At 33.8% G+C, this 25957-nt stretch overlaps 1 protein-coding gene across 3 annotated transcripts in view; it reads left to right on the forward strand.

Moving 5' to 3' along the window:
- The window catches only part of PNISR (PNN interacting serine and arginine rich protein), a 26464-nt gene extending 701 nt beyond the window's left edge, over nt 1-25763 (forward strand). The window contains exons 2-13 of one of the 3 annotated variants that reach the window (XM_006926277.3): nt 5931-6010; nt 7467-7585; nt 9279-9467; nt 10811-11034; nt 12489-12660; nt 13727-13917; nt 18359-18496; nt 19645-19744; nt 20473-20526; nt 21583-21753; nt 22786-23872; nt 24114-25763. In XM_006926277.3, coding sequence (XP_006926339.1) covers nt 7498-7585; nt 9279-9467; nt 10811-11034; nt 12489-12660; nt 13727-13917; nt 18359-18496; nt 19645-19744; nt 20473-20526; nt 21583-21753; nt 22786-23872; nt 24114-24144 — 2445 coding nt within the window. In that variant the 5' untranslated portion in view covers nt 5931-6010; nt 7467-7497 and the 3' untranslated portion in view covers nt 24145-25763. Of the gene's footprint in view, nt 1-5930; nt 6011-7466; nt 7586-9278; nt 9468-9913; nt 10499-10810; nt 11035-12488; nt 12661-13726; nt 13918-18358; nt 18497-19644; nt 19745-20472; nt 20527-21582; nt 21754-22785; nt 23873-24113 lie in introns of those variants that run through there. The other 2 variants (XM_015600393.2, XM_025042931.1) reach the window with 2 other exon arrangements.
- The last annotated feature ends 194 nt before the right edge of the window (nt 25764-25957 follow it).

Here is a 25957-nt window from a genome sequence, read left to right on the forward strand (position 1 = left end):
ATTCAGTTGTATTATCCTGTGGTGGGTATTATTATTGTCATTCCGACATCATGGGCACTCGACAAATTTTGATTGTTAGTGGAAGAGCAAAGTAAATTGGAAATTACTGATTTGAGTGCAGCAAGGCAAAACCAATAAAAACAAACCAGAATAGTATAAAGATTCACATCCAGGACTGTTTTATAAAGTGTCCTGGGAAAATAACAGTAAATCAGTTCTTTTAAGATGTTCTTGAGGCTCTAATTTATTTATTTTACTAATAGGCTTTGTTTTTTAAGAACAGTTTTTGATTTACAGAAAAATTGAGCAGATAGTACAGAATTTCCACCTCCAAAGCCCCATTGCGCGCACACGCACATACAGCTTCTCTTGTTAATATACATTAGTATGGTACATTTCTTACACAGTTAATGGACTAGTATTGACACATTATAAACGAAAGTCCATGTTTATTCATGTTTCTTAAGTTTTAACCCAACAACCTTTTTGTCCCAGCATCCTATTTAGGATACTGTATTACATTTAGTTGTCATGTACCCTTAGTCTTCTCTTGATCATTACTATTTCTCAGGCTTTCCTTGTTTTTGATGACTACCAAAGGCTGAATTGTGCCCCTCTAAAATTCATATCTTGAAGTCCTAACTTCAGTACCTCAGAATGTGATTGTATTTGGAAATAGGGTCTTTTAAGAAGTAAAATGAGGTCACTAGGATAGGCCCTAATCCATCATGACTGGTGTCCTCATGAGAAGATTAGGGCACATGGGGAAGACCATGTAAAGACATAGGGTGGAGACAACCATCTATAAATCAAAGAGAGGCTTCAGAATGAAACTAACCTTGCTGACGGAACTTCTAGCCTCCAGAACTATGAGGAAATAAATTTCTGTTATTTAAGCTACCTAGTCTGTGGTACTTTGTTATGGCAGGCCTACCGAACTAATATAGCAACCTTGACAGTTTTGAAGTGTACTGGTCTGGTATATTGTAGGATGCCCTGATATTGAAATTTGATGTTTCTCACATGATAAGACTGGTATTAGGAGTTTTGGGGATGGAGGTCACAAAGACATCCTATCAAGGGTATAGACTATAAAAGTGACTTATCACATTGATACTGACCTTGGTCACCTGCTTGAGGTAGTGTTGTCAGATTTCTCCACTGTAAAGTTACTCTCCCGTATCTGTCCTTCCTTTCTATTCTATACTCATTAGTTGGATGTCCCTTTGCACAGTTCATATTTAAGGAGTGGAGCATTACACTCGCCATCCTTCAGGGTGGAGTATCTACGTAATTAATTTGGAATTCTTCTGCTTGGGAGATTTGTCTCTTCCCTCCTATTTGTATCAGTCCATACTGATACAAATTTTTATATCATAATTTGTGTTGTAATCCAAATACCATTTTAATTTGGCGCTCAAATTTTTTCAGCTTTGGACTTCAGGGGCTCTTTCAGTTTTCTATCGTGCCCTTTTGACATGCCCCCATTTTTTTAAAGCACTTTCTTACTTCCTGGTACTTACTACAAGATGCTCCAGGCTCATTTTTGAATGCTCCAGTCCTAAGAATCAGCTGTTTCTCTAAGGATTCCTGATTCCTTTTATCATAGAATGGTATTAGAACCAAGATACATGGACTTGTTTTTACTAGGGTGTTGTTTCCTTTAGGCTCTCTCTTTGATTTATTTTTCAATTATCGCTTTTCTTGATATCTAACTAAACTCTCCAGTTCTCCAGTATTTTCTTGAGCTACAAGCTGCAAAGTATTTCAGTATTTATCAAAATGCATGTCACATCAAGTAGCAAAAATTTTACCACATTTCTAATGACTACAGGATTAACCTTTACTGGTACCATTTCCACCTAACCCAAATTGAACAAATGATTTTTTTTTTTTTTTTTTTTTTACTTTGAGATCAGTCAACTAATGTGTAGATCTGAATGACAGGAGAGAAGAGGATTATTGCATTTTGTGGTTTCTAAACTGTTGATGTGAGAAACATTTGACCATATGCATCAAAGGATAGGTGAGCTTTTATAGCTCTTTGATTTTGAAATTGATGCTCAAGGGCTTTAAAACATACACATTTTTATTCTTGATTCATCTTGTCACACAGTCCATGAGATGACTTGCAAATATTAATGATTGTCATTGAAACAAATATTTTTAAGAACTCAAAGCAATGTTCTAATATAGAGTCATCTAAGGAATGCATGAGATGAATGATGGTCACTTCTGGTTGTATTCGTTTCTTAGAGATGCTGTAACAAATTATCACAAACAACTGGCCTAGAAAACCAGAAATTTATTCTTTCACAGTTCTCTAGGCTAGAAGTCTGAAATAAAGGTTTCGGCAGGGCCATCCCAGTTTGCACAGGCTTGCTTGCTTTTTCTGCCTCTTACTCTCTCTGGTCTAGTGGAGTATCCTTCCTTAACTCTTCCCTAGCTTCTCTGGGTGGTTCCCAGCAATCCTTGGCTTTCCATGGCTGAAGACACATCTGTCCTGTCTCTGCTTCTGTGGTCACATGGCATTCTCCATCTATGTATCTGTGTCTTTTTATAAGGACACCAATCTTGTTGGATTAGGACCCATCTTAATCCAGTATGACTTCATTTTAGCTTGACTACATCTGCAAAGACCCTGTCTCCAAATAAGGTCACATGCACAATTTATGGGGGTAGGGATGGGACTTCAATGTATCTTCTAGGGGGACACAATTAAATTCATAATAGTGGTCATAGTCATGAGTTACATTTCTACAGGCACGTGTGATAACTTGGACAATCCGATGCAAACCATGGTTATCGATCTTTCTGTTTTTCCCAAATTCCAGTTGTTTCCAAGTAAATAGCAATTAATGAAACCTCATAAAGGGAAAGTCTTGCAGCCTGTCTCATCAATAATAAAATTCTTCCACACTTGAGAAGTTAAGCCTAAGAATCTTTAAAATTAAGGCTTAAGGAAGAACAAATAAATTAGAATTGATTTTTGATATTATAAAATCAGAGCAGCAGTATTAGAATGTTGTTTTCATTGTTGAATATCAATGTATTTACTTGATGATTACTTTCAGTGAATGAGTAAAATATTTCAACATATAATATAGGCAAAGCACGTGGAAAATTTAGTTATAAGACATTTCCTCTGCCCTCAAGAAGATTCTTGTTTGAGCCAAGGCAAAAACACATTTAAATTCAATATAAGTCCCTCTTTAACAAGTATTCTCCATCATCTTTAGCTTATTATTGAAATTTTCAAACAGTACGAAAGTAGAGTGTATTGAACGTTGATGTACTTATCACCTATCTTTAACAGTTTTTATTTTCCAAATCATTATTAAACCAATATGCTAAGTCATTTTTAATGGTAGAGGGTTATGTTTATTATGCCATTAAACAATAATAAAATTAAAAGAATTTTTTTATTATTTCCAGGTGTGTCTTCATATTTTTTGTTTTTCAGATTTTGCATTTGTTACATTTGTTAGTAAAGAAGATTTTATGGTGAAAATGAAGGAAGAAAGAGTAGGGCTTCTAAATCCTTGCCACCAAATCACTTATAGTTTTATTCTTGAATTAAGAAATAATTAAACCTTTTATGAAGTATTGTACTAGGTGCCGAAACGTAAATAAAATTTGTATTAAATATTTTAGTATATCAAGTCTTTCTTTAAAACCTGTCCCTTAACAAAACTCAGCATAAATTTAAATTTTGTTTTCATGACCACAGGTATCTTTTTTGGACTAGATAAAGAAATTTACTTCAAATCCTTCATAAGCAAATGAGACAGATCAGATAATTTGTTCAAAGTCTCATAGTTATATGACTTGTAATTTTTATTGCCTATACCAGTCATTATGGACTGTGCTGATCAGCTTGCTTTGATTCTTCATATCTTAAAAAATTTATAAATTTATTTCTAAAAATACACACTCATATAAAATAATTCAAACAATATTTTTTAAAATCACAATTCCCTGATCCGTTTTCACTCCCCAGAGCTTAGCAGTTTTAAGAGTTTTATGTAATTTAGATGTTTTCTATACAAAATTGCATTCTTAAAAAGAAAAAACTTGAAGTGGCATCATGCTGTATCACGTTTTTTTTTTTCCACTTAATAATACAATTTGTACATCAACATATGTCAGCATATAAGTGTCTACTTTATTCTTTTAGTCTAGCTGAATAGGAGTCCACTGTATGGTTCACTCTTATCTCACCTGTTTAATTGAGTATCACTAAAAGATGTTCACTGTTATAAACGTGGTGCAGATTTTTGAATTATCCTCACCAATGGTTTAAGTCTTTGAAGTAAAATTGCTGGGTCAAAGATTCGATAAGAACTATAATGCTAAATTAAATTGTCTTCCCAAAAGACATTAACTATTTCATGTTTAACCAACATCCTCATTCAACACTCATACTCTGTAGTCAAATCGAGCTTTTCAACTGCAAATTCCTTGAAGCATTTTACTAAATAGCTTCTAACTTCTTACTTCCTTGATTGTTACTGTTATCTTTGATGCGTTTTTATTCTGCTCTACTGCTCACAGTTTCACATCTCTTTCTATATTTTTCTCAGCCTAAGTATATGAAACACTTGTATTTGAATAGTAGCCTCCATAAAAACTTTTGGTGGAAAATGCTTTGGAAAACAGTAAAAGTAGAAGTGATTGGTTTTAACAAATGGCTACAAGTAATGCAAGTAAAACTTCCTTGTGCATAGAAAAACTTTGAAGTTTTTTTCTTTTTTATAAATAATAAAAGTTTCAACTCATGATATTGTGAGTAATAGGGACAGGAAGATTTTTCCCAAAGACAAAATGAAATTTAGATAAGTCTTAGATCATTTTTAGAGAAGAAAATGGGATTGAGTAGAAATGGGTTGGCTTGATCAACCTTTCCCCCATTCAGTTGTGAACTTGAGGAGTGCTGTCAAAAATGATACTGAGACAGTCTTAGTGGTGATATTTAGCACTATTTATTGAAGCTTCCTGTGCCGAGTTTTTGTGTTTGTCATTTAATCCTCACAATAACACTATGAGGTAGAAACTTATGTCCTCTTTTTTACAGATGAGAAAACCAGGGATTAGAGAGTAGTTTATTTGCCCACATTCACACAGGTACTGAGTGGTATATGTAGGTAGGCATCATGAACCTGAGCTGGTGCTAGATGACAGGTAATGATCAGAAAACTTAAAGTGCTATTTAAGAGGCCTACATTGTATGAGTTTAAACTTGTGACAGAAAAATCTATGCATTGAACTCTGATATGCCATTAGAGCTTTGGAAAATGCACCAAGTTGTGCTTACGCCAAATTTTTGGTTCTTGTGAATATAGGTCAGTAGCTTCCTTATCATTAACCTTTGAAAGTAAACAGAAAGGAGCTACAAGACTATTTATTTGTTTGATGTTTAGTGACTGCTATGTGCAGAAGTGCTGTTCCTATACCTTATGGAAGATAAAAAGATAGAGTTGTTTTTCTATCAAGACAAAAGCTGTCATTCTAATGGAAGAAAATGAAACTGAGGGAAACTGTTCTCACTTTGCTATTACTAAATTAATACATTTTATTACCTTATTTGTACCATATAATAAGATGAGACCTTTTCAAATGTTTGCTTCTTTTTTCTCAGCATATATTGCAAACCCTAAATTGTTTGACATTGTTTCATATTGTTAATTGCTTTTTCGAGTAAATAAAGACATTCTAAAGAAAAGTCAAAAAGCTTTGCCTTCTCATTTCTGATATACCTGTTCCCCTTCACTTTTTAATGGTAAATACATTGTCATTATAAAGTTAAGGGAAGCAAAAGTTTCACAGTAATTCGAAGACGATCACACTTTCATGTTATGTCTCTAGAATTTTTTATTCTAATAACTTTATAATCTAAGAGGAAACTTGTACTCTTTTTTTTTCCCCCCCAGGGCATAAGTAATCTTGCTGCTATGCTTCCAAGCTGTAATCTGAATCAACCTAAATTTTAAACAGAAGGTGAACCTCTGAGGTCAGTCAAAATAGCAGTTGGTATTTCTCCTGGGTATTTCCTCTTTGTTTGTTTGTTTATTACTTTTTTAGTTAAAGTTGTAAGTGAGGTTACTTTTCTAGGGCTGTAATGACTTATTTAGCTTTTAAAGGGCTTTAAAGGTATACTTGGAAAAGAGAGGGGAAAAGGAGGAGAGGAAAGAAAATATGACAGAAAGATTGGAAAAAGAAGTATATTTAGCTTGGAATTGATGCCCGGTTCAGTTGTTGGTCTCAGCTATAGTGCTATTTAAATATGGGGCCTATTTTGTCATATTCTAATGCAATTATAATAGAGTATGTTAGTGTAACTAGATGCACTTATAAGTAAATCAAGGTAACAAAGGAATGCATCTTCCCTAATTTACAGTGTTCTCCATATGAGAGGTCAAGATCTGCCATTGATAGAATTATATAACAATCTGAAAAAGCTGAAAAGACTAGGGTTGCAAACTGTTTAAGAGCCTGAATTGTAATAGCCAGTTGTCCCATTTGAGTTGTTATCTTTTACTTCCTTATTATCTGGCTTTCCTATTTTTGGTGATCCTACGATACTAAGGCTTTTGTCTTGTTTTTAGAGGAAAGGTTCATCTAGAAGGATTTATTTAGTAAACATTTATTTAATGCCTGCTTTATGCTAAGCCTTGGGGTACAAAAATGAAGAAACATATACTCCTTACCATGTGTGTCATTGGGGTTGTATATCAGTGTTGGATAAAGTACAAAGATATTAGACTTGTAGGAATTTAAAACTTTTTATTATTAGAGTTTTCAAACTAGTTTATAGAAAAGTAGACTAGTGTGATGACCCTTCGCCCCGCCACCCTCCCCATACCCATGACCTGGGGACGTAAATATCTCATGGGGAGACAGACACCTAATGATCTGTAGAGGTGGTATTTTGACAACCTTTGAATTTGTGATTTCTCATTAATTTTTCTTCTAAGATTCTCTGAGTCAGTTGTTTTATTAGGTTTGGCATTATGGCAGTTTTCTAAGTCTATACTACCTTCATTCATTAGCCGTAATTATTTATAGGGAACAGTTTTCCTTTATAAGCTAGAGCTATTTGATTACCCTCTTCAAGGAGTCTTGGTTTGGGGAGATTAAATCACTTTTTTTCTTATAGTTTTCAAAATAATTATATTTCCACAGATTTATATTGGGAAAAATTAGATTTTCCCCCTTTTTGAGCTTAATTGATTTGAGCTAAATTGATTTGAGCTATGTTTACCAGCAAACTCTGACACCAGTGTTAACATTAAATTTTCTACTCTTGGCTTGCCAACCTAAAAATTCCAGTTGCCTCTGGCAACCTATTGACCAGAATTTTAGAGCTCTGATCACATAAATGTATCCTCATATAATAATTTCTGTGTGAGCTTCTAAAATTAAAGAACTCTGATTCTCATTTTTAAACTATGTTTATTTTGTTGAAGATAGAAAATCAATTAAAATTTTAAAGTCAAGATGTGGGATCAAGGAGGACAGCCTTGGCAGCAATGGCCCTTGAACCAACAACAGTGGATGCAGTCATTCCAGCACCAGCAGGATCCAAGTAAGGAAAGAAATTGAATTTGGAAGGTGGGGGAGGAGAGATATATAGAGAGATGAGTGGGAGATATGTGATGGGATTAAGAGAGATGGAATTGGGATTGGTTTATTGAATCATTTTATGGTTGCCATTTAATGTTTTCTCATAAATAATTTGCCATAACACACATATCAGGGAATGGATTTCCCTTTGGAAGACTTCCTCAAAGAGTAGAAAGCATTATGAAGATTTTACATTTTTAAAACCGATTTAGTTCCTGTTTTTCTAAGAGTGGAAAGTCTTTCTAAAATGTGTTAAGCAAAGCATTTTTCTGTTAAGTCTAAATTCTGTGTAAATCATAGTCAACTGATGGTATGCTAAATCTTTTTTTTTTTTAATGGAATATTTCAAGCATATACAGAGGTAGAAAAGAGTATAGTGAGCCCCCATTTATTACTTAGCTTTAACAGTTTTTGACTCATGACCAATTTTGTCTCATTGATATGACTCCTACTGCCCTACCTTTATTGGGCAGTAGGAGTCATATTTATTTATCTGATCTTATTTCTTTCTTTAATAGCTATGTAACATTTTATTATAGGACTATACTGTAATTTAATCAGTCCACGTTTGGATGGTTGATTATAGCTTTTACTTTTTAAGATAATTACCATAATTTTGTATGTCATTATTCACAAATCCAATTATTATTTTTTTGGGAAAAAAAATTGAAGAACTAGGTTTGTTAGGTCACAATTGCACATTTGAAGTTTTAGATACACATTGCCAAATTTAATCCATGTAGATAATGCCAATTTATGTTTCCACCAAAATGTATGGGATTACCTTTATAATCTTTACTAAAATGAGATGTGAAAAACTCTTATTTTTAGTTTATTTCCTTTATTAATAATATTTGATCTTACAATGTTAAGTGTAGATATTTGAGAAGGAAAGGAAGACTTCTTAAGCTAGTGGGGACAATGCATTTTGAGTAAAAGATGGCTATTAAGTTGTTAAATGTATTTTGATTAGAGAAGGGCACCTTACCTAAAGAACAGTAACTATGAGAAACAGAGATAAATAGCTGTACTCATCTGAGGTCTGTAGGACCCAGTGTAGGCTAGGACCTGTTTGAGGAAGAAATAAATGAGTGTTAAAAGAAAAGAGGAATAAGACTTTTTTGAAACTCAGCAAACTACAGTTCAGGGGATAAATTTCTTATGAATTAATATTAGAAATTGGTTAAGAGTGTTTTTGTGGAGTCCTTTTCTGAAAGTCTTAAGTAAGTTATTTTGTAGCCTGAATATGAGTTATTTTCTAAGTGTCCTTTCAACCATAGCATTCTGTAATGTATAAAATCTCTAATAAGGAATAACTGAGATGCTTGTTTTGCATCGAAGCACTATTCTTTTTTTTCCCCGCTCTTGAATCTCCTTCCCCCCACCCCCACTTCCATCCCTGACCTATTGATGTTGCCATTTCTCTTTTTTAAGAGCTAGATCTCTGAAGGCAGGGCGTCTCCCCCTACATGCTTGCGGTGTGCACCTGGGACCTGGCGCAGCCGGGGTATGGTCCGTGGCTCCATCTGGGGTGTGGACCTTCTGTGTGTAAAGTAGACGTGCTAACTACTACACTGTGGAGCCACCCCCAGAAGCACTATTCTTTTAGCTTCTACATTCTGAATGCTAATTTCTGCTATGTTAAATTATGTTAGGCCAGATTGACTGGGCTGCATTGGCTCAAGCTTGGATTGCCCAAAGAGAAGCTTCAGGACAACAAAACATGGTAGAACAACCACCAGGAATGATGCCAAATGGACAAGATATGTCTGCAATGGAATCTGGTCCAAACAATCATGGGAATTTTCAAGGGGATTCAAACTTTAACAGAATGTGGCAACCAGGTTTGTTGTTTATGTTTTCCAAATTTTAGGACTGTTTTTAAAATAAAAGGGTTAAAATTGCTTAATTTGCTTAGTCTCAAGACTTCTTGAAATTAATGCTTAAAGAATAGATGGTTTCAATTAGATTTGACCGTGAAATTTTATGGTTAAAAATTATTCTGAACTCAGTCTGCTAGCATTGTGATGCTTGGTTTGATTCTTCTCTTAGTTCTTTATTCCTAGGCTGACAGGGGCTGGGAACACTGGAAACCTCACTTGGTATCTAGGAAAGAGAGCATTCTATGTTCTCTCTGTTGCATCCTCTGGCCTTTTCAGAAGCAGCACTGGCAGAGCAAAACATGTCTAGTCCCTAAAAAAAAAATTGTGTCACTATGTGACAAATTAGTCTGTCAAATATATCCTGCCCCTGCCATCCACCCATATTTACTTCCCTTTTTTTTTTTCAGATAGTGAAGATCTTCCATGAGTTTTTATGTTTTGTTTGTTTGCTTTTTTATTTCACAGTATGCTTTAGATTCCTTGATGCTAGTTCAGTTTTCCATGACTTTTAAGCTATTATTTTTAATTAATAGTCACTTCAGTTTATTTATAGAGGAATCTTACATTTGAATGTGCTAATGGTGAAGTCATAACTCCCTTTTCCTATTAATACTTATTTTTGTTTCTCAACGTTATAGTGAAAAACTCAAGACAGTAATCTTCTAACATCACTTTTAAAAGGATAACAAATATTCTAATATTTGATACTCTGAGGTAGTTCATTTATAGTTTTCTTGAACCTATGCCAAATTTCCCTAAGTTTGAAAATGTTTTGGTTCCCAAGTTCAAGTTTATAAATGGCTAACCTTGGCATCTCCTCTACCCCAACTTTACTGGTTTTCTTTCTGACCCTCACAAGTGGTTTATCTCTGCTTCAATTTCCTCTCCTGAAACTGGCAAAAATAATACCTGATTTCCCCCACCTCACAGGGATGTTGTGAGGATAAATGTGTTCATGGAAGAAAGAAATTATATAAAATCCCTAGGAATTATTCTTGTGTTGTTATTGAACAGGAATAGAAAAATTCAACAACAAAATTGCCTTGGATTTTGTTACATTTATTAAAATAATTTTGGGTAATTGCTGTCCATTTAGGATATGAATTGAGGAGTTAGATCATTTGAATGATTTATTAGGTTAATTCATTGCTTATTTTTAAGATGTACAAAAGGAATTCGACCAAGAAGTCATAAATTTTTAAATCTGTTTCTTTACTGAAAAATCTAGCTTTCTTGAGAGCTTTAAAATTTGTGTTGTTGTTATAACCCCCTGTTGAATGTTTTTATGCCTAAATCCTGAATAGAATGGGGAATGCATCAGCAACCCCCACACCCCCCTCCAGATCAGCCATGGATGCCACCAACACCAGGCCCAATGGACATTGTTCCTCCTTCCGAAGACAGCAACAGTCAGGACAGTGGGGAATTTGCCCCTGACAACAGGCATATATTTAACCAGAACAATCACAACTTTGGTGGACCACCCGATAATTTTGCAGTGGGCCCAGTGAACCAGTTTGACTATCAGGTGAAAGATATTTTGTTGCTTTAATATTGTAGATGTGCACGTAATCCATTCTTTGGAAGTTTGTCTCATCAGGAGTACCTGAGATACGTGTTTCACTTTTCAGTTTTGTACAGATAAGCGCATATTTTGTCTCAGAAAAGTTATCAAAGTTTTGAGTATTTTGATTTCTATTTTCTGGTTTTTGATTTGCTTAAGAAAATGGTATAAAGGAACATTAGAGGGAAATTTGGATAAAATGAAAAAATGTATAAGTGCAATAGTTATATAATGTTTTGTTTTCTCATTTATAATTTTTAAATGGCATATTTAAATGTTAAATAAAGCTTAGAAAATCTACAGTAGTTGAATACATTATTTATCAATAATAGATTATGGTTAAGACATGAAGAACATAGATCATCTTCCTAAATGCAATTTCTTTTACTATGTAAAATTATGTTTTTTTTCTAGTGTTGTCATTTTTTTTCCATTCTGACATGACATGTTTGTTAATAGAATTGTACATAATTTCCTTTGTAGCATCTAATTCATTCCTAGGGACATAGAACTCTATGGGGAATAGTGTCATTATGTGGGGCTGTATTTTCTCAAACCACTGTGCCAGGATCCACCCTTAAATTATAGTGCTAGGTATCATTTTGAAATAACTAATTGCAGTTGTTACCTTATAAACTGAGATATCATAATTTAGAAGTTTGATAAAACTCATACATTATTTTACAATTATGGATAATGGACATGAATGTAAATAGTATTCACCTTGAAACAATAATCCTCATACATTTTCAGATACTTGTTGTATACTCATACTTGTACAGATGTGACAGTTTTTGTTTGGTTTTGGTTTTGATGAAATGTAGTGGCAGGAAGCTTTTCTACTTATACCGTATTTGCCTGGTAGATCCCCTTGCTAACCAGACAAAGAGCTCTGTTGTCAACTGGCTTAGAAAGCCTCTGAAAATGGTAAACTAGCAAAAAATATTTAATGATTCAGTAACTTTTATCTTTGCTTAAAATAGATATTTCTTGCATGATTATAGAAACAATTTAAATTCACAGAAGTAGGAAGTCGAAATTGATTAAAAACTTTTCCTGTATATCCTACTTATAGAAAAATTGACATTTATTTGATTTTTTTTTTTTGGTAGTGGAAAGATTAGTTTATAAAGGATTAATAATGAAAAAGTTCATATATATCATTTTCTGTGCTTGAAAATAGTGTATCAGCTGGATTTTAGACGGCTCTTTGCATTTATGTAGGTAGAAAATCTTTATTTTTCTTAAAAGTAAGCCTAGGTTCTTGGGGCTTCAGAAATATCGGTGGATATTAGAACCATGGAATTCTTGGATTTGCTGCACACATGGATTTCTACTGTCCCAGTTCATAACACACGTGTGTCCCAGAGTGTATACTGTATTAATGTGAAGAAAAATAAACTGCAATACTCTTTCAGCATGGGGCTGCTTTTGGTCCACCGCAAGGTGGATTTCATCCTCCTTATTGGCAACCAGGACCTCCAGGACCTCCAGCACCTCCCCAGAATCGAAGAGAAAGGCCATCATCATTCAGGGATCGGCAGCGTTCACCTATTGCACTTCCTGTGAAGCAGGAGCCTCCACAAATTGGTAGCTATTAAAGTTTATTATTAAAGTGAACCAGGATTGGCATGATTTCTTGATCATATTAAAAGGATGTCTTATTTTCTTAAATTGTCCTAATACCTCTGGTATATTTGGAATTGATACTTGAAAACCCTAATATTTTATAGTCAAAATTTCAAGAAGATAGTTGTCTAAAATATTGAAAGTTTTGAATAATTTTCTTTAAAATAGATCTTTACCTTAAACAGATTTTGTGATGAAAAGTAAATTTATCATGGTCATAGCATCTTGATATTTTCTTCAGTGTTGACAGTTTGATACATTATGCCAATATATGTGCGTTTCTCCCTTTTAAAACCACCTAGTTCTTTGTCTCTAGTCTCTTTTCACTCTTAGTTCATCCAGTACACTGCTGCTGGATTAATTTTCCTTTTTTTACTTCGCGTTCCATAAGTGTTTTGGCAGAAAATTTTAATTTTTAAATAACATTAGAACTAACTTATTTCCTATGATGTTATATTTTTATCACCAGTAGCCATTTTAGGAAAATTATGACTTCTGTTTTAACGTATAGACTCATACTTGTTCAAAGAATTCTCCATGTGAAAATGGACTTGTGCTTTTTTTTGACTCTCTTCTGTCTTCATGTTTTAGGAAGCAGTGTAGTAGTATAAGTTTGGCTGTGAAGTACCCCACGTCACTACTCACTGGCTTTGTAACCTTGAGCACATCTCTTAATTTCTTTGAGCCTCAATTTCCTCACTTGAAAAGAGATCAAGTAATAGTAGTGATCTTTGGGGTCTTTTAGGATTAAGCGAGATGGTGGTTTCATGTATTCTCATAGTGCCTTGGCACACTGTAAGCGTTAATACAATGTTCGTCACTGCTATAAAAAGTGATTTTAAAGAAAAGCATGTTTAATAGGTTGTTTTTATTATCAATCTTGTTTAAGAATGGTAGTATTTGTTACAAGCACTCAAATAGTGCCAACATTCTTTTTTTTTTTTTTTTAATTTACTCATGAAGTTTGTAGGAATTAAAAAACTCATATGTTTATGACTTACAAATATTTTTTCCCCATGTGAAACAGATGCAGTAAAACGCAGGACTCTTCCAGCTTGGATTCGGGAAGGTCTTGAAAAAATGGAACGTGAAAAACAGAAGAAGTTGGAGAAAGAAAGAATGGAACAGCAACGATCACAATTGTCCAAAAAAGAAAAGAAGGCCACAGAAGATGCTGAAGGAGGTGATGGTCCTCGTTTACCTCAGAGAAGTAAATTTGTAAGTAGAATCCCCTGACATGAAACTTTAATATCAATGTGAAAAAGTTATCAAAATAAATTGGTATTTTAGCCTATAGAAAAGTATTAATGTTCCTGAGATTACTTTTAGTAAGTATTTTAGGGATTATGTTTTTATGTATCATTAAGGGTAGAATAAGGAGAAAGGGGCTAAGTTTATAAAACATTTTATTCTGGAGAGAAATTATTCATTGGGATGCTAGATAGGTCTTACCTTGACAAACATTTATATTCTTTAGTTGTGATACAGCTAATTCCCTATTGGTGGATTATAAAACAAAACTAAGTTAAAACGGCAATAGAGAAATAAATCTGCCCTTCTTGAATATTTAAATATATACCAATACCAGAGGATATGATAATTTTCATAGTTTTTGACTTGAATACTGAATGTAACAAAGTTTTAAATATTTAAATCTTCAGTTTAATGGCATGAATGGCTTAGGAATTTTTTATTTAGCAAAAATGTGTTCCTAGCTGGTGCAGCAGCCAAAGCACTGGCTGGTATGCAACTCAGGAAATAAGTCTAATTCCTGAGGCCATTTTCTGCTTCATAAATAAGTCTCAAGGACGGCAAGATAACTAGATTTGAATAGACATTGGTTTTGCTTAAATTCTCTAGATACCATAAATTACTTTTATTTTCCATGCCAAAGATGTGTTTTTCTTCTGGAAGTTATGACGATAAATTACAGACTACCACTATTAAAGTTTACCTTAAGAAAATTTATTTTTCATCTTTAAATATCAAAAAAATTGTTTGGAGACCCAGGTGATTCCCTGAGATTCTGCTTCTCCCAACTTGTGGGCCCACCCAAGCTGCCTCCAGTGTTTTTTTCCATGTAAATGACCTGTCTTGGCTTACGCTATATACTTTCCTAAAAATCTCTCAAAGGCTCACAAAACCCAGAGACCCAGCATCTGACCTCAGCGTGCCCTATACCTTTGGCTGAGCACCCTAAGCCTGGCACTAGCAGCTGCCAGCCTCAATTACTGACTTGGCCTCTCAGGGCATCTTTAAGCCCAGTATGGGTGGCAGCCATCTGCAGATTGCTTGGTGATGCTTAACGGATGTCCCCGGAAGTGCACAGACTACAGCTGAACTTGGCCTGCAGCTGGGGCCCTCCCAGGAGACACTTGGGCGGGCACACCCTGGTGGCCTGCTTCAACTGGTACTGGAGCTAGAGCAGCACCCAGGGCTGCATCTGAAGAGGACAAACCCGATGGACAGACTGGGCAGGCACCAGAGTCCTACTAAAGTGAATCCTGCTCCATAGGGTTAGCCCCTCACTGGCCAGTCCTCACAACCCTCCCATCAACATGCAAACAGCAACCAAGGCTAAACTACAACAGGAGGGCATACACAACCCAAACGAGACAGACCTTTAGCACCTGGCTCAGGTGACCAAGAAAGACTGCACCACTGGGCCCTATAGGACACATACTATATAAAGCCATTCTAGTAAGACCAGGATACTTAGGAGCCCCACCTAATATAGAGAAACAAAGAGGAAGGCAGCTAAAATGAGGAGACAAAGAAACATGTCCCACTTTAAAGAACAGAACAAAGCTCCAGAAAAGGAACTAAACAAAATGGAGACAAGCAATCTATCAGATGCAGAGTTTAAAACACTGGTTATAAAGATGCTCAATGAACTTAGCGGAAGAGTAGATGCACTCAGTGAAAACTTTAACGAAGAGATAGAAAACTTAAAAATGGAGGTGGAAAACAAAATGGAACCATTCAGAAATGAAGAAAATAATATCTGAGATGAAGAGTACCTTAGAGCAGTGGTCTCCAACCTTTTTGGCACCAGGGGCCGGTGCTTCTATGATAATCTAAGATGATGATCTGAGGTGGAGCTGAGGCGGTCAGTGATGCTAGTGCAGGGGAGTGGCTGCAAATACAGATGAAGTTTTGTCTGCTGTACACCTCCAGCTGTGTGGCCCAGTTCCTAAGGTGCCACAGACTGGTACCATTCTGCAACCCATAGGTTGGGGACCCTGACATTAGAGGGAATCAACAGAGTAGATGAAGTGGAGGATTGAATTAGTGATTTAGAGGATAAGGTAGCAGAAGACACCCATTCAGAACAGCAACAAGAAAAAGGAATCCAAAAAAACAAGGACAGTTTTAGGGGCCTCTGGGACAACATCAAGAGTAACAACATTCACGTCATAGGGGTACCATAAGGAGAAGGCAGAGAGCAAAAAAATGAAAACTTGTTTGAATAATGATGGGAAATTTCCTAGCTTGGCAGAGGAAATAGACATACAAACCCAAGAAGTACAGAGAGTCCCAAACAAGATGAACCTAAAGAGGCCCACACCAAGATACATGATAATTAAAATGCCAAAGGTTAAAGACAAGGAGAGAATCTTAAAAGCAGCAAGAGAAAAGCAATTAGTTACCTACAGGGGAACTTAAATAAGACTGTCAGCTGATTTCTTAACAAACTGCAGGCCAGAAGGGATTGGCATGAAATACTCAAAGTGATGACAAGCAAGGACCTACAACCAAGATTACCTAGCAAAGCTATCATTTAGAATCAAACAGATGAGAGCTTCCCAGACAAGAAAAAGCTAGAAGAATTTATCACCACCAAGCCAGTATTATAGGAAATGTTGGAGGGACTTCTTTAAGAAGAAGAAAATATGTATCAAAAATATGAATAATAAAATGGCAGTAACTACATATCTAGAAACAATTGCTTCAAATGTAAGTGGGTTAAATGCTCCAATGAAAAGATAGGGTTGCTGAATGGATTAAAAAAACAAGACTCTTACATATGCTGCCTACAGGAGACTCACTTCAGATCAAAAGACACACACAGACTGAAAGTAAAGGGATGGTAAAAGATATTTCATGAAAATGGAAAGGAGAAAAAATTCTAGGGTAGCAATACTTTTATCAGACAAAATAGACTTTAAAACAAAGGATATAACAGACAAAGAATGACCCAGTTATCCCACTTCTGGGTATTTATCTGAAAAAACCCAAAATACTGCTTTGAAAGGGACATGTGAAACCATATGTTCATTGCAGCATTATTTACAATACCCAAGATACAGAGGCAACCTGGGTGTCTATCAGTAGATGAGTATGGGTAAGGAGGCGGTGGTACACATGTACAATAGAATATTATTCATAAAAATAAGTAAAAGAATAAAATCTTTACATCTGTAACAACATGGATGGACCTAGAGGGTATTGTGCTGAGTAGAGTAAATCATATAAAGACTCATGCCATATGATTTCACTTATAGACTCTAAAGAACAAAATAAATTTAAAAAAACCTCATAGATACAGAGAACATTTGGGGGGTTAACAAATGGGAAGGAGATTATGGGGTAGTTCAAAAGGGGGAAGGGATTAAGAAGTACAAATTACTAGTTACAAAATAATTATGGGGATTTAAAATATATAAGGAATATAGTCAGTAATATTGTAATAACTATGTACAATGTCAGATGGGTACTAGATTTATTGGAATGGTTACTTAGTAAGTTCTATAAATATCTAATTATGTCATAACACCTGAAACTGATATACTATTATATGCCAACTATATTTGAAAAATAAAAAATATTTTTAAAAATTGCTTTGAGATCCTTCCCCGCCTCCTCCTCCTTCCCCTTCCTCCCCAAATACCTTGGACTTTTGTTACGTGAATTCTTCTGGTTCAGATGGTCTTTCTGTAATAGTATTTAGGTAAACATCTTTTCTTTTACTTAGTAGGTTTGCTAAGAAAGACTACAGAACATTTCTTTGCTTTAGTAGAGTCTCCTTTTTAAGGTATACTGAATACTGAAACCTAACAGCCATACAGAGACAGACAAACTGTTGACATTTCTTCCATCTGAAATAGATTTCATTTTTTTAATCTATCTGTTAAGTAGCTAAAAAGAAGCAAATTTCACTGAGTTTCAGGGCCAGCTGAGATCTGGAAACTGACTACAGGTTTTTCATTTTAAGTCACAGGATTTTAGGTATATAGCTTAAATATACAGCTGCAAAAATAACACTAAATAATGTGACTGTGGTCCATTTATCCAGAGTTCTACAAGCCACTCATTTCAATCATCATATATAATGGATATTAATTAAATTAGTCTCTGGACATACATTTTTGGTTATTTATAAAATAAGGTCAAAATTTACTAAGAAACAAAGGGAATTGAAAAATAATTAAAATAATTGATTCACATAAGCCATTTTGTAATCTTAACATTTCCTCTCAGGTAACACTTTAAATCAACAAATGAAATCTGTAGTATGAAAATATATTTTAGAGAGAAATTTCATATTTATATATGTTTCATAGACTTTTTACTTTGGGATTTTAAAATAGAATATGTAAGATAATGATTTTACATTGTAAGCATGAATTTGGACTACCCATACTGTTATTTTTTTTAGGATAGTGATGAGGAAGATGAAGACACTGAAAATGCTGAGGCTGCAAGCAGTGGAAAAGTCACCAGAAGTCCATCTCCAGTTCCTCAGGAAGAGCAAAGTGAACCAGAGATGACTGAAGAAGAGAAAGAGTACCAAATGGTAAAATGTTAAATTCCTTTTTAATTAAAAAAATTTTTGAGGTATATTTGACATACATTATATTACAGGATTTATTTTGTTTATGATTTTTTGAACTATTGGTTGGCTATCTTAAACATTTAATGTGCGAACTCATGAACCATTTGTAAAATGTATATTAATATATAGATTTGCTGGGCAATAATGTCTACAAAATCCAGGTAACACTTGAAATACAAAACCATAGCTTATAAAGCAGTTATTAAACACATTTCCTAATATGAATGTTGTAATTAAATGTTTTACTGTATGAGACCCCAGAGAACATGTCTTGATCTATTATTTTCTAAAGTATGGTTTTGAATATTGGGAAAGATTCAAAGACTTCATAGAAAAAGAAATTCAGGAAGTACTAGGTAGAACATAGGTAAACATTTCTTCATTGCAAAAGACTTCATATCTGTAATGTGTATTGTCATTTTCTGAGACTGGGAATATAATATGCAGCAGTTCTCATATTGAAAGACCAGTGATCCTTGAAATGTGTTTAGAAGATGTCGATTCAGTATAGTCTCATTTTAATACTGGAATCTGGAGCCCAGAGAGGCTAAGGCTCTAATAGTCAACATTTGAAACAGTTGGTAGCCAAACCAGCACTAAAATTCAGTTCTATTTGAATCCATTGTACTCTCTATTACAGCAATCAAGGAGAAAAAGGACTTCCTCTCACAGAATGGGATAATTGCCTTTTCCTATTTACCTTGATTTTTTTCCCCTCAGATTTTACCTTGAGCTGAGTGAGGGTTGATTAAGTTCCTAACTGACTTAAGAAACTAGTGCTGCTTACTAATAATATTATTAAATGAAGGGGATACACTGTTCACCTTAAAACACCTATGGAAATTTTTATTAACAGGGACTTTTAAATATGTTTTGTCTCTAGAGTAAGGATTCATTGTCTCTAAAAATAAGTTCACTTTTTTTAATCCATATGATTTTGAAATTTTTTAATGTTCTAATATTTTAGAATAGTTTTCAAGATACTCTATTCTTGATCTGATCTCATCTCTAAATGCTTTCTAAAATACTTTGCATTTTAATTCTTTTGAAAATGTCAAACTGTGTTAGTAACTATAGTAATTAAATTGGAAACAATGTATACTCCTTAGATGTTGCTGACAAAAATGCTTCTGACTGAAATTCTGCTGGATGTCACAGATGAAGAAATTTATTATGTAGCCAAAGATGCACACCGGAAAGCAACGAAAGGTATATCGTGGATGTTCTTGGTTTTGTTTTTATGGGGGTGTTTTGATTTTGGTGGCTGTTTTGGACTTTTTTTTGTTATCCTTGTTGTATTACTAGCAGCTACTTGAATATTCTCTCTTGCATGTTTTAACTCTTTGGGAAAGGTTAGATTTGTAGACACCATAATACAACTATACAAATATTTTTGTTTTATCCAGCCAACCTGAGCACAATGCTATTGTTCTATAAAATTTATCGTAAAAATTTTTTGATGTTCAATTTATTTCGCCTGATTTTTTTATAGATACCATGGTATTGGTGTATGACTTCTAATGCAGTTTAGTTTGACTAATGAATTGAATTATGAACCTTCAGAGTTTTCACAGTTTACCACTTAATAATTCTTACATAAACAAGTGATTCTCCCACCCAGCTCCCATTTTTTTAGTAACACTTTAAATATATATATTGAAAGCAAAATTTAAATTATGGGCCATGCCTCAAAAATAGAAATTCTGATATACTGTGAACACTTTTCCTCATTATAAACAAGTTTCAACTCACATCAGAATTATACTTTCAAGGCCAGACATGCTACTGGTTTAAAATGAATGTTATGTTTTTAATGTTTCTTCTCTCCCCAAAAAGCAGCAATAGTAGTAGATTTAACAATACCATAGACTCTCATGACTATGAAATCGTGGCTATTTGTGTTAACATGTTGTTCCTGTTGTTGATGTGATACAAAGCTCCTGCAAAACAGCTGGCACAGTCCAGTGCACTGGCTTCCCTCACTGGACTCGGTAAGTGTTTTCCTTATTTATGAGAGGGCCTTAAAGGGAAATATCACACTTACCTTGTCTCTCTACATGTTCTGTTTTGAAACTGTACTATTCCTTCTCAGTTTATAAAACCTAGGCCTTAGGGTTATATCAGTCTCGAAAAGATTTGCCTATTTTTTTTGACTAAAGCATTCACAGTGGCATTATTATAAATATGGTGATGAATTCATAGTTTATTGGGGCAAGTTGTAATAGTTATAATTTAGCCGTGATAGTATATAAGCTCACTTTCAAAATTATTACATACATGCCTTAGAGAAGAACCTATCCACTAATGCTTTTAAGGGCCTTTATTTAGATTGTGTTACAGCAAGTCAAGTTTACCATACAGGAAAGGGTTTATCTTATCATATTATAATAGTAGTGATGTGTTCATAATTTGCTTTTTGCATGATATATTATCAAGTGTATAAAAGCTTGAATTTGCTTTTTCCACATCTTTATTTCAAGTTAATCTTTGTGAGGATCAACAAATGGATAGAACCAAATGCCCATGTGATTTTGTTTAGATCACTTCAGGGTGGGGAGTAGTTTTAGCGCCATCTATTTCTGCATGAGTCAGAATTACAGTGTTCTAATTATTTTAGGGAAAAAATACTGAGCACACTACCTGGGATTTCTAAGCTTTAAACAACAAAAAAGTTAATTTAGAAGTATTTTCAGGATCATTATAAATTTTTAAGGTAGTTGAATTTATTATGCTCTAGTGAGGCTTTGGTTACTTAATAAATGGTGTTATTGGTTAGCGTGGACATTAAAACAAAACCATTATTGCAATTCCTTTGTGGTGAGAAATATATCAAATATTCCAGAAAGAATAAGATACTAAAAATCAGTTATCATGAGAGTTCTACGAACTTCATAAGCATTGGAACTCATACTTCTCCCCACCCCGAATAAGCATATTCTTCCAAGAAAATACAATGAAAAAGAATTGAGCTTTCTTCTCAGACCTTAAAAAATTTTTAGTGCATAGAAGAATTTTGCCATATGATAGACTGGGCTTTATGCACACAGGTGGACTGGGTGGTTACGGATCAGGAGACAGTGAAGATGAGAGGAGCGACAGAGGCTCTGAGTCATCTGACACTGATGATGAAGAATTACGGCACCGAATCCGGCAAAAACAGGAAGCTTTTTGGAGAAAAGAAAAAGAACAGCAGCTGTTACATGATAAACAGATGGAAGGTATCTTTTTTTAACTCAATTTTTGTCCAGTTTTGTTTGTATTTATTTTCATTTTTCAACTAACCTAAACTATGAAAGGGTAAAATTAAAGCTAGATTATAAATAACATGTAATATATCTGAAACTGAGGTTTTTGGCTCATTTGTGGTTCGTATCAAATGTAAAATCAAAATTAATGGTAGTATTTAAAATATATAGTTTGTAAATGGTAAATTTTTGTTCTGTTTCGGGAGACATTAATTCCAGTAGCTATAAGTTAGCTATTTCAGTGTATTTATATTTTTTTGTTAAAGTTCTTAAAATGAAAATTTTTGAAACAGGAAATATATTTATGAAACTACTGAAAAGTAATTTGTAGCTTGGATATTTAATTTGTAGCTATGATAGTTAAGGATAAGAGGACTTTTTAAAAATATTTTGTATAAAATACTGTACATAAATATAGTTCTTAACAATTTCATAATGATACTAGGAATAATGAAAGAATGTTTATCTAGAATTTCTTCTTTGAAAAATCTCATTTGGACTATTTGAAAAGTAATTATTAAGAGTTAGCAGCCAAAAATTCCCCACAAGTTACATATTTACTTTTAAGTTGCCTTATTAGATAAAAGGGAAATTTTTCTTTCTTGTTTCACATGTACCTCTACACTTTGATATATTCTATGGCTGTATTGTCTGAGAGGGTAGCTGACTATATGTAGCTGTTGAGCATTTGAAATGTAGTTAATCCAGATTGAGATGTGCGATAGGTATAAAATATACACTAGACTTTAAAGACTTGGTAAGAAAAAAAGAAATAGTCTTAAATTGATTACATGTTGAAATGATTATATTTTTTATATAATGGGTTAGTAGAATATTAAAGTTAATTCTACCTGTTTCTTTTTACTTTTTTAATGTAGCCACTAGAAAATTTGGCATTGCTTATGTGGCTTGCTCTATTGTTATAGTCTGATAGCTTGAAATTGGATAGAATGAGTTTTTCATTGCACACTTAACTTTTATTATTTTTATCTTTTTATATTTCAGAAGAAAAGCAACAAGCTGAGAGGGTTACAAAAGAGATGAATGAATTTATCCATAAAGAGCAAAATAGTATATCACTGCTAGAAGCAAGAGAAGCAGACGGTGATATGGTTAATGAAAAGAAAAGAACTCCAAATGATACTACGTCAGTCTTAGAACCAAAAAAAGAGCATAAAGAAAAAGAGAAACAAGGAAGGAGTAGATCAGGAAGTTCTAGTAGTGGTAGTTCCAGTAGCAATAGCAGAACTAGTAGTAGTAGTAGTACTGTCTCTAGCTCTTCATACAGTTCTAGCTCAGGTAGTAGTCGCACATCTTCTCGATCTTCTTCTCCTAAAAGGAAAAAGAGACATAGTAGGAGTAGATCTCCAACAATTAAAGCTAGACGTAGTAGGAGTAGAAGTTACTCTCGCAGAATTAAAATAGATAGCAATAGGGCTAGATTAAAGATTAGAGATAGGAGGAGATCTAATAGAAATAGTATTGAAAGAGAAAGACGAAGAAATCGTAGTCCTTCCCGAGAGAGACGTAGAAGTAGAAGTCGCTCAAGGGATAGGCGAACCAATCGGCCCAGTCGCAGTAGGAGTCGAGATAGGCGTAAAATTGATGATCAACGCGGAAATCTTAGTGGGAGCAGTCATAAACATAAAGGTGAGGCTAAAGAACAAGAGAGGAAACAAGAGAGGAGTCGAAGCATAGATAAAGATAGGAAAAAGAAAGACAAAGAAAGGGAGCGTGAACAGGATAAAAGAAAAGAGAAACAAAAAAGGGAAGAAAAAGATTTTAAGTTCAGTGGTCAGGATGACAGGTTAAAAAGAAAACGAGAAAGTGAAAGAACATTCTCTAGGAGTGGTTCTATATCTGTTAAAATCATCAGACATGATTCTAGACAGGATAGTAAGAAAAGTACTACCAAAGATAGTAAAAAACATTCAGGCTCTGATTCTAGTGGAAGGAGCAGTTCTGAATCTCCAGGAAGTAGCAAAGAAAAGAAGGCTAAGAAGCCTAAACATAGTCGATCGCGATCCATGGAGAAATCTCAAAGGTCTGGTAAGAAGGCAAGCCGCAAACACAAGTCTAAGTCCCGATCAAGGTAGTATACTTTTTAAAGTATTTTGTCTGATTTTTTAAAAAATTTGACTGAATTTATTCAAAGTTGAAAGTGTCCTTTCTCTCTCTCTCTTTAATAAAGTCAATTTGGTACTTGATAAATGATCATAGTCTTAAGTAATTATAGAAATCCTATATTATATTTTTTATTTAAAAATTGCAAATTCTTCAGTTTAAAATACATTTTTATTTTTAAATTTTGTCTTTTCCCTTTTTTTTTTCAGATCAACAACCCCTCCCCGTCGTAAACGCTGAGGAATGATGTGGCAAGAATGCCATGATGTTTAAAAAATTCCATGAGTTTTAAGGGCTTGTCTCATTATAGAGGCACATTGTGGCTGTGTAGGTGAAACCAGAAACTTTTTTTTTAATCTGTAAATAGGTGTACTTTTTCCAAATGCTGCTCTGAGTTACTTAATAGGATTTCTTTGTATTTTTTTTTTTCCAAAAAAAATAGTGCATAATAAGACTATAAACATGCCATTCTCTTTCAGCTGTAATGTTCTTAACATTATTCTTGAATGTACTGTGATGTCAATAAAGCTTTTAGTTCATTTTTGTTAACCTCTTGCACCTTAATTTTGATTTTACTCTAAGGAACGTACTTTTATAAAAAGGCAGCTGGAATTTTGTATAACAAGTTTTAAAGGTACTTCCTCTTATCTCCCCCAAAGAAAATGGTTTTCTCTCAATAGTTTGTCAAAGTTTGTAAATTGTACCCATGGATTTTTGTCAAATTCCAACTTTAAGGGTGTGGAAGAGGGCCAGAAACAGACCTTTACTTTTCATTTGGAAGCATTTGACAGTTTTCTAAACTTTTCTCCCTAATTTAGGGATTTCCAAGTAATATATTTTCTGTGTGTATAAAGTATGGTTCACTCCTGTAAAATGAAATTGCTGAAATCAATCAAGTCAGTGCACCATTAGAGTTATTTATAAGGAATAATTGTTTGACACTAACAGTCAAGTCTGGAACTATATTCTGCAGTTACTCACTTGTTTTAGAAACATTTTAAATACTTTCAGGTTATTATAGAAATAAAACTCAATTCAATATATTTATTTATATTTTTAAAGTATAATATGATCTCAGCTCAGTGGAGGAATGCTATATTATGCAGGTTTGTGTCAGTTTCATAACATTGAAATGATCTGGTTTTGTAGTTCCTTAAAATTATGCTCAGTGAATGATCTAGCATTTTAAAGCAGTCATAACTTATGAGTAAAATGAGGCTTTACAGGCATCTGAATGTTCCTCTGGGTTTGTTTTTATGTGATTTTTCACTTATGCCACAATCGTCAGATAAATCTCTGAAAACAAATGCTTTTAAATTTTAATTTAAAAAGAAATGAGCAGGTACGGATCAAGGAAAGTTTTAAAGTATGCCTTTTTACCAGCAATAGTTCATTTTAAATTAAGCCAGATCTTTGCCAAGATCAGTGTTTCCTCAAAACAAAGGTAGAAATAGATTTGTATAGTGTGTTCTCGTACCTCTACATAGGTTCTTAAATAATTTTGAGCAGTTATGCATTTATCTAGAGGAAATAAATCAACTGTGAATAAATGCATGTTTACCAAAATGGTTGTTTTACAGTTCATTTAGTTCTGATATTTATAGAGTTGACATTTCACAGAATAACTTTTAAATAGTTTGGAATTCTATATAGTTTAGACATCAGTCATATCTGGAGACAGAAGGAAAGTGTGCAATATTTTTTTTGTAGGTGAGCTAACATGGTATACCTAATTGCAGAATTAATTATCCAATCAATTTGTAATAGATAAGTTGTATAACATTTTCATATCTTAAAATGTTTTTTAGATCAATCTTAAGTGAAATAATATTTTCAAAATAAAATTCTACAGAAAAGTTCTGTTGGCTATGATATGCACATTTTTGGGGAAGATATGAATTTGAGCCAAAAAGTAGACAGTTTTGTTTACTCTGCCATAATATGCAAGCTTCTTATTTAAATTTGTAGATATTTTTTAAAATAGTCATGATGTATGTGATTATTCATAGATACATTAGTGTTACAATTAGATATTTGGGTTTTTCAGATTTTT

Source organism: Pteropus alecto, unplaced genomic scaffold (genome assembly GCF_000325575.1).
Source record: "Pteropus alecto unplaced genomic scaffold, ASM32557v1 scaffold7, whole genome shotgun sequence".
Taxonomy (NCBI): Eukaryota; Metazoa; Chordata; class Mammalia; order Chiroptera; family Pteropodidae; genus Pteropus; species Pteropus alecto.